At 35.0% G+C, this 13,062-nt stretch overlaps 2 protein-coding genes and 1 pseudogene across 5 annotated transcripts; all 3 read left to right on the top strand.

Annotated features, from left to right (window-relative positions):
- Positions 1–712: 712 nt before the first annotated feature.
- LOC104742126 (thioredoxin Y2, chloroplastic) lies at positions 713–2,497 on the top strand. The gene is made up of 4 exons (XM_010463093.3): positions 713–1,140; positions 1,721–1,809; positions 1,919–2,096; positions 2,195–2,497. Exons 1-4 carry the CDS (start codon positions 958–960, stop codon positions 2,258–2,260), a joined length of 516 nt encoding a protein of 171 aa, XP_010461395.1. The 5' UTR covers positions 713–957; the 3' UTR covers positions 2,261–2,497.
- Positions 2,498–3,647: 1,150 nt separating this feature from the next.
- On the top strand, positions 3,648–5,992 carry LOC104742124 (protein SET DOMAIN GROUP 41-like; annotated as a pseudogene). Its single transcript, XR_015580433.1, has 4 exons — positions 3,648–4,458; positions 4,535–4,639; positions 4,723–4,821; positions 5,042–5,992. The product of XR_015580433.1 is annotated as a protein SET DOMAIN GROUP 41-like (transcript).
- A 3,141-nt stretch (positions 5,993–9,133) lies between these two features.
- Positions 9,134–12,851, top strand: LOC104742123 (polypyrimidine tract-binding protein homolog 3). 3 transcript variants are annotated; one of them, XM_010463092.3, is made up of 15 exons: positions 9,134–9,366; positions 9,720–9,788; positions 9,899–9,970; positions 10,058–10,134; positions 10,230–10,311; positions 10,524–10,647; positions 10,869–10,933; positions 11,041–11,090; positions 11,202–11,243; positions 11,345–11,396; positions 11,479–11,503; positions 11,586–11,599; positions 11,796–11,903; positions 11,991–12,134; positions 12,246–12,851. In XM_010463092.3, exons 2-15 carry the CDS (start codon positions 9,732–9,734, stop codon positions 12,633–12,635), a joined length of 1,302 nt encoding a protein of 433 aa, XP_010461394.2. In that variant the 5' UTR covers positions 9,134–9,366; positions 9,720–9,731; the 3' UTR covers positions 12,636–12,851. The 3 variants fall into 3 exon arrangements, 1 of the variants encoding a protein (XP_010461394.2); XR_015580639.1 differs by lacking the exon at positions 11,586–11,599 and having other exon boundaries at positions 11,479–11,507; XR_015580640.1 differs by lacking the exon at positions 11,586–11,599 and having other exon boundaries at positions 9,193–9,416; positions 11,479–11,507.
- The last annotated feature ends 211 nt before the right edge of the window (positions 12,852–13,062 follow it).

Here is a 13,062-nt window from a genome sequence, read left to right as displayed (position 1 = left end):
CAATAAATGTAACAAATGTTGGTCAATTTAAGAAAGTTTATATTTGATTTTCTATGCAATGTTATTTATGGAATTGTTTTAGGGGTTAATGTTGTAAATAAAACAATTAAATAACCAAAACTTCAAGGGCATAACACAAAATGTACTTCAAAAATCTATCTTAACATTTTTGAAGTTCATTTTTGTGTCATCCTCTCTTATCTCTGTATCCAAACAAGTCTCAACTAAATTCTCTACAATCCTTACAACCAAACACAATGATTTCCTTATTTGATGATATTAATTTCCTAAAATCTATCTACCTAATTTAAAGCAATATGTTAGATTAAAATATAATTCTCCTTTCATATTTATTTAATCTTATATTTAATTATTTAAATTACTATTTAATACATTAAGTTAATAAAATTTTAGATTTTATTTAGTATATGATGTGATTTGAATTTTTATAAACAGATATATATTTTAAAAATTGTTTTAGAATTTTTGTAACTAAACAAGTATATTCAGATATAGATTATTTCACATTTGAGTTATTTTAATATATAATAAATATCTATCTTAACCTTTTTATTAATTACTGTAAGAACACACATATATAACAATGTAACATTTATATTAAAACTCAAAGAAATTTGATCTATTTATAATATATTCAAATTTTTTTTAAAAAAATTATTCTATAGTGTACCACCGGCTCAAACCTAGTAATAATATAGATTGCAAACGGATCATCAGGTAACTCTAATAGAGTGAACAAAACAATTAAACGATCAGTTTTTGGGATCAAACCGCAAACTGATCGGTTCAGTCCTATTTATCCTACCGGTTAACTGAACCCCTAAATATATTTGTCTCGTCGTCTTCTGACTTTCTCCTTACAAATCGGATTTGTTATCCAAATCGGAAATGTCACAATTTCTCTAAGTTATTAATTTCACGGAAGCTTCTTTTTCAATGGCGATTTCTCTCCCCACCGCCTTTGCCTATCCTCGTTTCTCACCGGAATCTTCTAACTCCGTTTCACCTTCATCGACGCTATCTTCTCTCTCATTTCTGCGCTTACCTGCTCAGATTCGCCGGTTCAAGAGTGTTCAATCACCGTCGTCGTCGTCGTCGAATCGCTTCCCTTCACTCGCTGTGAGCTCTTCATTCACTCGATTTGATGAATCTATCTTTCTATTTCCTTGTAGAACTGTCCTGTGCTTTTTGGAACGAATTAAATTTTGTTCTTCATGTCTTGGTTTCTTAAGATTTAACCATGACCCAGCGGTAGCTTCATGGTGTTTGTGTGTTTTTCATATTATTCATTGTTTATATCTAATGTTAGAATCAGTAATGTTTAGTTTACATAATGTAACACTGAGATTGATTCCAATTGAAACAAAGAAAGAGAGTGTAACACTTTGATTAAATGTTGTATTAGTCAGAAATATATACAACATTAGAGACTTGGTTCCAACACATTTTGAATGAATAGCTTCATGGTGTTAGATGTTCTGTGTAATCTGAAGGAAGAATCAGTATTTGTAATTAGACAATGAGCATTGTGAAAGTGTTTGTCATTATATATGTTAGTGTATAGTTCTGATGTAATGTTGTTTACTTCTAATTCTAGTACAAGTATGGCTAAAATTGCTTGCTCATCTGGTTTTTTTTGTGTGTGTGTGTGTAAGAGTGTTCATATTGACCAACTTTGTGGCGCGATGGTTTGATGCAGGTTAGAGCAAAGAAGCAAACTTTCAACTCTTTCGATGATTTGTTGCAGAACTCTCACAAACCTTTACTAGTAGACTTCTATGCCACATGGTAAGTTATGTTCAGTTCCAATCAATTTGTTAACATATCAATATGTCTCTGTAAGTTTCATGTTTCGTTCTCTCATATGGTTACAGAGTTGTGTGTGTTTTTTTTGCAGGTGTGGTCCATGTCAGCTTATGGTACCTATACTTAATGAAGTGAGTGAAACTCTGAAAGATAAGATTGCAGTTGTGAAAATTGATACTGAGAAGTACCCAAGTCTTGCTAACAAATACCAGATTGAGGCTTTACCCACATTCATCTTATTCAAAGATGGAAAACTCTGGGACCGTTTCGTAAGTTCTTCAACACCAACCAGAGTAGAAAAGAGTTGTTTTGTTTTAGTTAACATTCCTAACTTTCCATGACATGTTTGCTTTTGGTGTTCTGGCAGGAGGGTGCGTTGCCAGCGAACCAACTCGTTCAACGTATTGAGAATTCTTTGCAAGTGAAGCAATAAATATGAGAAACCAAGAAAACCGTATTCATCTATGAACAATCCCTTGTGACAAAAGCCCTTGTCAATTGTTGCTAGGTACATAGTCAATATATTCATATATGTAGTCAATATATTCATATATGGTACCAGCCATTTTTTCTTTTTTTTAGTAAAAGACCAGGGGAGATCCCCAGTAGTTTTATTAAAAAGGAAAAAATTACAATCCTCCCTCAATAAAGGTTCAAGATAGTTTTAAAAGCATGAAAACCCAACGGTAGTAAAGTAAAGGCATAGTTTGCTAACCCATCCGCGAAGTGATTAGTTTTCCTATACAAATGTGTGTAACACACTGACTAACAAGTCATTTTTCTTATTTTAAGAGGCAAACTCCTCATCAAACTGGGGTATGTTCAGTTTGTTAAACCGAACCAAAATAATCAATCACAAACTGAACCATATCGTAACCTAGTCTTATTAGCGAATTTTGTTTTTTAAATATCAGAACTGATGAGCTAACCGAATGGAGACTAAATTTGCCAATTTGGGAAACGAAAGAACCAGAACCCGAACCAATATCAAATCGAGAACCGAATATATATCAGAATTATCCCACATTATATGTCTGAATATTAATTATAATTAGAAATTTAGAATAAATATAACATAATTACCAAAATGACAATTATAAATCTATAAATATCAACTTTAGACCAAAATATCCGGAACTTTTTAAACAGATTAGTCAAAACTAAATCAATTTTTCAAAATTAATAAACTTCTACTATTTTAGATATGAAAAATAACCAGAATCAAACCAAATCTAAATTGAAAATCTAAATAATCGAATGAATGTTATTGAAATAACATGGATTTTGAAATGATAGATTTTATTCTTAGATTTAAATCTTTCTATTTTACATTTTCAAATTCATTTAAAACATAATATAGATTTTGAAGTCCAAAAACAAATCATTAAATGAATAACATGAGATTTTAACAAGAATTTATAAATCATAAAACTAATAACACATAATCGTGATAAATATTTTAAAATCAATGATTGAATAACATATCACACTTCTAAATCTATTAAAACTATATAACTTATCTGCTTCAAATACTCCAAATATCCAGAACCAAGTAGATATATCCGGAACCAAATACACAAATGCTCATGCCTACTTAAATCTAACCCCTTAGTTTGAAACTTCGAATTTATATGGCTCTGTTCGTTTCTATAATAAGATGGATCATCTCATTGGAGATAAAAAAATGATGTTCGTTTATGATAAATTAACAGATTATTTAAAATTTAAATGAATCACTTGAATGATTTTTAAAAACTCATCCAAAAAGTTAAAAATCTGGCTGAGTCTGATTTAATAAATTGTATCAAAAAAACTGTCTTGTATCAATCTCATCGGTATTCAGAAATATAAATTCTGACAAATTGATTTACTTATATTATATATATAGTAATAAGAATCCTAGCTAGCAGAGTAAAACCGGTGATATACGGCGGAGATGGAGATACTCGCGGCGGAGGACATCGACATCGGTACAGATTTGATCCGCCACTCTTTCCTCTCGTTTCCTCTCTCTACGATTCCTTCCTCTCCTCTCACTGCTCTTCCTGTTTCTCCCTTCTCCCCCAAGCTCCGCCTCACCCTCACTACTGCTCCGCCGCATGCTCCCTCACCGATTCTCCCATCGATTCCCCACAATTCCCGCCGGAGATATCCCCAATTCTCCCTTCCGACATCCGTACAGCTCTCCGTCTCCTCAATTCCACCGTCCTCGTCACTTCCTCGTCGCCGCACCGTCTTAATGGCCTTCTCACGAATCACCATCGTCTCATGTCTGATCCTTCCCTCTCCGTCGCTATCCAGAACGCCGCCAGTTGCATAGCCACCGTTCTGAGGTCTAACCGGGAAAACACAGAGCTGGAAGAAGCAGCCATATGCTCTGTGCTAACAAACGCCGTTGAGGTGCAAGATAGCACAGGACTTGCTCTTGGAATCGCTCTTTATGATTCAAGATTCTCTTGGATTAACCATAGCTGCTCTCCAAACTCTTGCTACCGTTTCGTCAACACCACGACGTCGTATCAAGCTGCTCTTGCCTTTGCTAAAACCATTCCTCACATCATCACCAACACAGAAACATCATCCAACTTCGAATCCAATCCAAGGCTTTTTGCTCCTTGCAAGAACAAGTTGGTACTAGTTTCATAAGACTCGTCACTTGAAATGTATTTGGATGTATCTCCATTTTAATGTTTAGTCTTTTTTGCAGGGAAGAACAGTGGGGTATGGACCAAAGGTGATTGTTAGAAGTATTAAGAAGATCAAGAGTGGTGAAGAGATCACTGTATCGTATATGGACCTTCTTCAACCCACGGTTTGTTCTTTAGAGAAATCATCACTCTCTAGCTTGGTAGATTGTTTATCTGCCTAAAAGTGTATTCCTTTCTTTATCATTAGGGATTGAGGCAGTCAGATTCGTGGTCGAAATATCGGTTTATGTGTAACTGTGGACGATGTGTGGCATCACCTCCGGCTTATGTGGACTCTATTTTAGAGGTATTAATTAATCAAAATTGTTGTGCATACAGCAGAGGCCTCAGAACATAACTCTTTTGACGAAGTTTCAGCTTATTAATATGTTTGTTATAGATTGGCCAACAATTTGACAATCTCTTTGGACTTCATGTTGCATGTCTTAGTTTGAGTTTGAGTAATTGGGAGCTTGTTTAAGAAGGGTTCTTAAGATAGCTAATACATATATGATGCATTCATCCAGGGGGTAGTTGCCGTGGAGCCTGAGAAAACAACTGTTGGTCACTTTCATGGAACCACCAACACAGATAAAGCAGCGGGAAAGATGTCTGATCATATCCAAGGAGCCATAGATGATTTTCTATCAGACAACGTAAATCGCAAAACATGTTGTGAAAAGATTGAAAGTGTGCTGCATCACGGCATCCAAATCAGAGCAGATTCATCGCAGCCTCATCATCTGTGGTTACATCCGTGTCACCACGTTGCTTTGAATGCTTACATTACTCTGGCTACTGCCTACAAAATCCGTTCCATTGATTCTGAAACTGACATGGGGAAGGCTTTTGAGATGAGCAGGATAAGTGCAGCCTACTCTTTCTTCCTTGCTTGTGCTTCTCACCATCTCTTTTCGGCAGAACCTTCTTTTGCTATATCTGCCACAAGTTTCTGGAAAAATGCTGGAGAATCCTTGTTAGATCTGGCCTTGAAGTTTTCGATGGAATCATCTGTAGAAACTACATACAAATGCACCAAATGTCTTACGCTTGAAACCCCAAATTCACACAGAGACATCAAAGAAAAGTCTAGGCAGATTCTGAGTTGTGTCACAGACATCTCACAAGTCGTGTGGAGTTTCCTCACTCGCGGTTGCCCTTACTTGGCAAAGTTTAGGAGTCCAGTTGATTTCAGCTTTGCAACGACCAATGATGAGAGAGAAGAATCAAATGAGGATCAAATGGTAAACGTTATCTTACTCTCTTTTCACGGTTTACTATACGCAGACCTTCTGACTGATTTATGTTACGGTCAGAAGTCACATTGGGTGTCTCGATGCCTAGTATGACATGCCGTTTGCTTGAGTTGAGAAATTGGTATTTAAATTTATGTTATCTGTTAGTTTGATCCAAGGAAATATGTACTCTAAGCAAAAGTGGCCGTATACATGATGAATGCAAAAATCATTTTTCTCTAATGTTTGTTTTATTAGTTAAATTTTCTGAAATGGGGTTTGATTACTTAAAGTCCCTTTAACGCTTTCTGTTTGTCCTGACGAGTTCAAAGCAAATCAATGTATTGTGGAAATGATCTAAAGGATTGACTTGGCTGTTGTTTGTTCCAAACCTTATTGATCTCGAAGTTGGTTCCTCAAGGCAACTAGAGTATAGATAATCAAGGAAGAAGAAGCTACAGAAGGACAGGTAGGTATTATTGTACCATTTGGGAAACTAGAGAGCTTACCTCTGAGCCATCTACCTGAGTTGAAAGCATATATTGGAATGTTCTACTATCTTCATGGTTGAAGGACAGTGTCCAAAGCTGAAGAAGCTTTCCGTTAGATTTCACAAGTGGTAAAGAAATTTTCATAGAATACACACAAGAAAACTGGATTAAAGACGTAAAATGGGAAGACGAAGCCACTGAACTCCTCATGTAATCACATGAGTAAAAGAGGTTCCAAAGAATCTGTAGATAACATGTGTGTCCCAACAGTTGTATGCTCATATATATATCTCTTCCATTTGTTTGTTTGTATGATGTATGATGTATTACCTCTATATAGTTCTCTTTTCTCCGGTGAATCCATTCTCGTAGAAACTGTAACTGTTGATTGTGAGTTAATTAGTCAACTCCATACGTATGTCTCTTGGAATATGAGCACGTTTCTCTTGGCTCCAGATTATCCCGGGGAACATAGATAAGCTTGGCTTTGGCATTCTTGAGAGAACTAATTCTGCCAACGAGGATGTCCTTTTTTGTTTGCATCAAGCTTAAAACGGTGACCTTGCTGAATGGGTGTGCCATCAACTTAGAAGGAAAAATTCATGTAACATCTTTTACTAATAAGACATAAAAAGGTAAAATAAATGATGAATTAAATATATATCTCTACACATAGTATTAAATAAAGTAATAAAGTTGTACATATACTAAAAAACAAACAAAATATATTCAATTCAAAACATAAACCTATTTAGGAAAACAAATGTTATGTGAAATAATAGTCCACGTGTTTGCGCATATATCTTAAAGTACATTGCGTAGAATGAAAAGTAATAAAATAAAATATTTATAGTGTATAAAGTCTAGTTTTTTTTGTTAAAAAAAATAATAATAATTGACAGCTGTGGGATTATAAAGTCTAGTTTTTGTAATTTTTTTTTTTTTGGAAGACAATGCTTTCCCTATTTTATTAAAAACAAAAACTTAAACACAAACACGCGAGAAGTTGTTGTGCCTCTTAACACATCCGTCAAAAATGAAAAAAAACAATCCTGTACAATTTCAAAAGCACGAAAACCTAAATTCAAGAAAAAGCGTAGTTGGTCAAACCATCTACAAAACCGTTTGCCTTCCTATATGTGTGTAAAATATGGATACACCTGTACAACCTCTTTCAAATCAACCTCCAACTCTAGACGGGTCATACGCTTCTCCCAAACAATATGTAGCCCATAGTAGACTCCCCACAGTTCAGCCAAAGGAGCCAAACATATCCCAATCCAAAGAGAAAAATCACACCTCTACTCTCCCGAACTATCCCACAACACACCACCTGTCGTTGCCATCCCAGAATTGCCACGAAATGCTCCACCTGTATTCATCTTCATCCAACCAATCGAAGGAATATTCCAAGTAATCATGTAGTCTACCCGTACAGGGGTTGATCGGAGACTCCCCATAACCCTGTCCGCACCTCCAATCTCCTTAATTAGCAAGGTCTTTAATGAATTTAATTTTGTCTCGACATTTACCAGTACTTCCGAAAACATTATCACACCACCATTTCCAGCCCCACTAGACGGTCATACCAAACACCGTTGACCAAGAACAACACTCAACCTAATAAACTGCAGTCATGTCTAGTTGACCAAACACCGCTATGTCTAGTTTTCGTCAGTTGCTAACTCAGTTAGATTTAGACATTATAATTACACAATTTATAAATATTCCAAATCCAAAAAAAAAGTAAATAAATATCTCCTTCATTCTTAGATAAATTTATACTAAAAAATTTAACATTTTGATGGTTAGTTAGTGCATATTCTCTAAATTGTAATTGTGATTGTGTATGTAATTTTACCTTTAAACCCTCTAAAATATAAATAAATGTTAGGTTTCACATTTTTTTAATGATATACTATATAACAAAGTTCTTAAAAGTTCTATTTTTTTGTTTCTGAAGTTTATGTTTTTTGCTTATTTTTACATAAATTTTTAATTTTTAGAAACATAGTCTAATATAAAATAGTTTGAGTTTAAAATGATCTGGTATATTATGCACGGTTTTTTTGGGAAAAAATAAAAAAAAATTTCAAAATTTTAAAAAATAAAATAAAAAATGCAGTTATTCAGCTAAAGTAAATGGCGTAAAAGAAAATTAATTTTATAAAAGAAAAACTGAATTTTTAAAAAGAAAAAAAGACTAGGAGCTAGGTTGCATGGAAACGGAAATGGATACGCAGAAGAAAAACGTTTCGGAAACGGATACGCGGAAGCGAAATGTTTCGGAAACAGATACGCAGAAGCAAAACGTTTCGAAAACGGGAAACGATATTTTTCTAAAATTAAGAAATGAAAACGTTTTTGAAACATATGTATATATATCTTGATATATATGTGTATACATAATATAACACCAAACATAAAACCTATATCAAACGAAATACTTAAAACAACACAAATTCAAAACATAAATATTAATAGTTGAATTAAATCACTAATAATATTATATATTTATATTTATTGTGAATATATATTTTCGTATTATTTTATTTATTAGGTTTCTAAACTAAAAAAAAAGTTTATGTCGTGTTTCCAAAACGAAAACAGAGTTTACATCGTGTTTTTTTTCTTGATTTTTAGGAATCGTGTTTCCATAAGTTTTTGTGTCTTGTTTCTGTGTTTCTATGAGTTTCTGAAATGTTTTGGAAATGGGAAACATACCTAAAAAAAATTTCTATGCAACATAGATTAGGAGAACTAACATTCTGAAAGTGTCTTTTTTTTTTTTTACCATCTACCTTTATTAATTTGAGAAGAGTATTAGAAATAAAAAGTGTGAAGGTTATTTATTGGAAAAAAATAATAATAATAACAATAATAAAAAGGGTTTGGCCAAAAGAGACAAGAGGCACGGAAAAAAAGAAGTCGATAGTATAAAGGAAAAATTAGTAGATAGATAGAGAGAGAGAGATAGGGTTAAAGCAAGCTCAACGAGAGCGCATTGACGACGAGACAGACAACGAGACACCCTTCTCTCTCTCTCTCTCAATCTCGAGCCCCCCTTCCCTTCCCTTCCTTCGATCTACACTCTCAGATTCTCTCTCCCTCTCTCCTCTCTCTAAGGCGAGCCAACTTCTCTCTCTCTCTTCCTCTGTCTCTCTCTCTCTGTCTCAGTATGTGTTGTTTCCCTTAGCCGATTAGGATATACTTTTTCTTTCTTTTCTTTTCATGTTTTCTTGGCTTTGATTCGATTACTCTCATCGATTCCTTCCAATGTTGTGTATTTTCTCTAATCGATGTTTCTGTTTTGATTGGAGTCTTTTTTCTGAATCTCTCTACTTTGTGTTGTAAAATTGGAAATGAATAAGTATTGATTTTTATTTCGTGAGCGGGAAAAAAAATTGATTGATTGATTGATTGATTGATTGATTGTATCCTACTCTAAATAGGTTTGTCTTGGTTGATTTTTTTTACAGGTCTTTTGAAAAATGGCTGAATCTTCCAAAGTCATTCATGTTCGTAATGTTGGTCATGAGATTTCTGAAGTAAAGATATTTAAACCCTCTTCTTCTTCTTCCTCTCTTGATTGTATTTAACCCTTTTTTTTTGTTTGTTCCCAAGCAATAATTTGTTTTCTATTTGTTTGTTTCATCAGAATGATTTGCTTCAGCTTTTTCAACCATTTGGGGTTATAACTAAGCTTGTCATGCTCAGGGCCAAGAATCAGGTTTCTCTACAAAAAAACCCTACTTTCTTGTGTTTTCTGTCTAATGAGGAAACTTATGGCTTAATGGGAGATTACTTTGTTTGAAAGGCTCTTCTCCAAATGCAAGATGTTCCTTCAGCAGTCAGTGCCCTTCAGTTTTTTACTAATGTGCAGCCAACTATAAGGTTTGTTTTTTGACCACTCTATCACAGTCCTTTTCTCCTGTCTTTATTGTTAGCTTTTTTTTTTTTTATTTTCTGACGTTTCTTTGCATTTTTAGAGGTAGGAATGTGTATGTCCAGTTCTCTTCTCATCAAGAGTTGACAACTATAGAGCAGAATATTCATGGACGGGAAGACGAGGTTTGTAAATTTTTACCCCATTTAGTTAGCGTCATTAATTTACATGACAAAGCATGTTGTTTTATATATCTTGTCTTGTCGTTTCATTTATGTCAAATGAGGAGCTTACATCTCCCTCGTGGTTCTTAACCGTCACTTCTTCTTTTCTTTCTATCTTCTTTCCGTCTTTTGTCTGACTGGTGGTTTGCTGTGGGATGGTGGATGATGTACAGCCGAATCGTATTCTCTTAGTCACAATCCATCACATGCTGTATCCAATTACTGTTGACGTGCTGCATCAAGTTTTTTCTCCTTATGGATTTGTCGAGAAGCTCGTCACTTTCCAGAAGTCTGCTGGTCAGCTTCTCCGCGTTTCTTTTCTCTCTATCTTTCTCTCTTCTATTCGGTTTAGCTCTTATATTGGATTGGATTTTCTACTAGTTGGTTACAGTTTGTCTTTTTTTCATGTGTTATTGGCCTCTTTTTTGTAGGGATACAATATTTCTCTGAAAATTTTGTTTATTTCCATTTAGTAGCTTGATGATTTTTAACTTTAAGCTTGTTTGTGGACTCTTTAGGCTTTCAAGCTCTTATACAGTATCAGGTACAACAGTGTGCTGCCTCTGCTAGAACTGCTCTACAGGTGCTTGTCTACGAGACCTTTTTATAAACTTTTTTACCCAAAAGAATTCTAGTTCTGCCTTACCTTACTAATAACTGAAATAATATATGTCATCTTCTTTGTGGCAGGGTCGTAACATCTATGATGGGTGTTGTCAGTTGGATATCCAGTTCTCAAAGTATGCACTGTTTGCTTATTTATGTTATTAGTGACTGTTATTGTTACTTTGTTAGTCTCTACTATTTTTTGCGCTAGTGTTGCCAGTATTGATTAATTCTTTCATCTTCAGTCTTGAGGAGCTGCAAGTAAATTACAACAATGATCGATGTAGGTATGGATTATGTCTTCAGTCTGGCTTCCATCTTCTCAGCGGTTATGCAATCTGATATTATATTGGTGTTCATAAAACTGATTTGTTTTGCCTTTATATAGGGATTATACAAACCCAAACCTGCCAGCAGAGCAAAAAGGCCGATCATCGCATGTATGAATTGCTTTATTAATTAAATACATACGCTTTGTATACTTTTATGCGGTCTTAATGTTCTGATTTTCTTCTCTTGCAGCCTGGCGGCTATGGTGATGTAGGAGGTATGTATCACATGAAAGTATTTATGTGTTGTTCTTCTATAATATGGTCTTTTTTGCTAATTCATATTTTTCTTTTTTTCAGTGGCATATCCTCAGGTGGGTAAAGCTAAGCTTGATACACAGTTTTAGCAACACTTTTGGTCAAGATATCGCCATGATCATTTTTCTCTCAAATATGTTCTCTAAATAGCTCCCTTTAATTGATTGAACCTTCTAGTCTATTCGTGATTTCATTAAAAGTTTCAATTATATGCATAATTGTCTCATCTATGTGCTATTACTTTGATACTAGATGGCAAACACAGCCGCAATTGCAGCTGCCTTTGGAGGAGGCTTGCCTCCGGGTATAACTGGCACAAATGATAGGTGTACATTGCTTGTCTCCAATCTGAATGCGGATGTAAGTTGGTCATTTCCCCTTCTGCTTTTGACAACTTGTTTTTTTCTTACAATATTTTCCGGCCTTACCAGTTTTCATTTGTTTCAGAGTATTGATGAGGATAAGCTATTCAATCTGTTTTCTCTTTACGGGAACATTGTAAGGATTAAGCTTCTTCGGAACAAACCTGACCACGCCCTTGTCCAAATGGGTGATGGTTTCCAAGCTGAACTTGCAGTACATTTCCTCAAAGTTTGTCTTTACCCTTTTTTTGTCAATATAAGCGCATTTGAGATTGCACTTGGGACAAGTTCTGAGTTACGAAGATGTATAATGGAAATGTTAATTTGTGTTTCTTTGCAGGGAGCGATGCTGTTTGGTAAGCGGCTAGAAGTAAACTTCTCGAAGCATCCAAATATAACACCAGGCACAGACTCCCATGATTATGTAAACTCGAACCTGAACCGCTTCAACCGCAATGCTGCAAAGAACTACCGCTATTGCTGCTCCCCTACAAAGATGATTCACCTGTCGACACTTCCTCAAGACGTGACAGAGGAGGAAGTGGTGAACCATGTGCAAGAACACGGGGCAATAGTGAACACAAAAGTGTTTGAGATGAACGGGAAAAAGCAAGCTCTGGTACAGTTTGAGAGTGAGGAGGAAGCTGCGGAAGCATTGGTGTGCAAGCACGCGACTTCTCTAGGCGGATCAATTATCAGAATCTCCTTTTCCCAGCTACAGACGATTTAGAATCGCTAAAACGCTTCTCTCTCTTTCTCTCTCTCTCCTCTAATAACATTAGGGTTTGGTGAGGATTAATGAATGTATGTTTGCTTTTTAATCAAAACTCCGCTGCTCTTTCGTACTCTTTCTGCTCTCTATTTGTCTTAAACTTGTGTTGGTTTTAATTGTTTGTCTTGATTTTGTGGAATCAACATTTAATGGTAATATAAAGACCATAAGAAAGGAAGTACTAGTAGAGATATCTCAGTAATATTGTATCATTCATCGTTTTGTATGTTTCTCTCTGCAAAGTTGCATTTAGAAGCTACAAAAATAAAAATGTCATGCAAAATTGTACGCACACAAAATTGTGGTTTTGGGGACATATTTTAGTAATTCCTAAACAACAGCCTTTAGACAAGTTCCAAACAACAACAAATGCACTGAAGACAGA

This window comes from Camelina sativa, chromosome 14 (assembly GCF_030686135.1).
Source record: "Camelina sativa cultivar CO46 ecotype springtype chromosome 14, ASM3068613v1".
In the NCBI taxonomy this organism is placed as follows: Eukaryota; Viridiplantae; Streptophyta; class Magnoliopsida; order Brassicales; family Brassicaceae; genus Camelina; species Camelina sativa.
Note: the sequence above shows the minus strand (reverse complement) of the source record. Positions and strands in the feature narration are given on the sequence as shown.

Excerpts from the sequence above, each read along its gene's own strand:
- LOC104742126 (XM_010463093.3), top strand. The coding sequence starts at position 958 with ATGGCGATTTCTCTCCCCACCGCCTTTGCCTATCCTCGTTTCTCACCG. Across the intron at positions 1,141-1,720 it reads ATCGCTTCCCTTCACTCGCT|GTTAGAGCAAAGAAGCAAAC; the intron begins GTGAGCTCTTCA and ends GGTTTGATGCAG. Across the intron at positions 1,810-1,918 it reads GTAGACTTCTATGCCACATG|GTGTGGTCCATGTCAGCTTA; the intron begins GTAAGTTATGTT and ends TTTTTTTTGCAG.
- LOC104742123 (XM_010463092.3), top strand. The coding sequence starts at position 9,732 with ATGGCTGAATCTTCCAAAGTCATTCATGTTCGTAATGTTGGTCATGAG. Across the intron at positions 10,135-10,229 it reads AATGTGCAGCCAACTATAAG|AGGTAGGAATGTGTATGTCC; the intron begins GTTTGTTTTTTG and ends TTGCATTTTTAG. Across the intron at positions 11,904-11,990 it reads TCTCCAATCTGAATGCGGAT|AGTATTGATGAGGATAAGCT; the intron begins GTAAGTTGGTCA and ends CATTTGTTTCAG.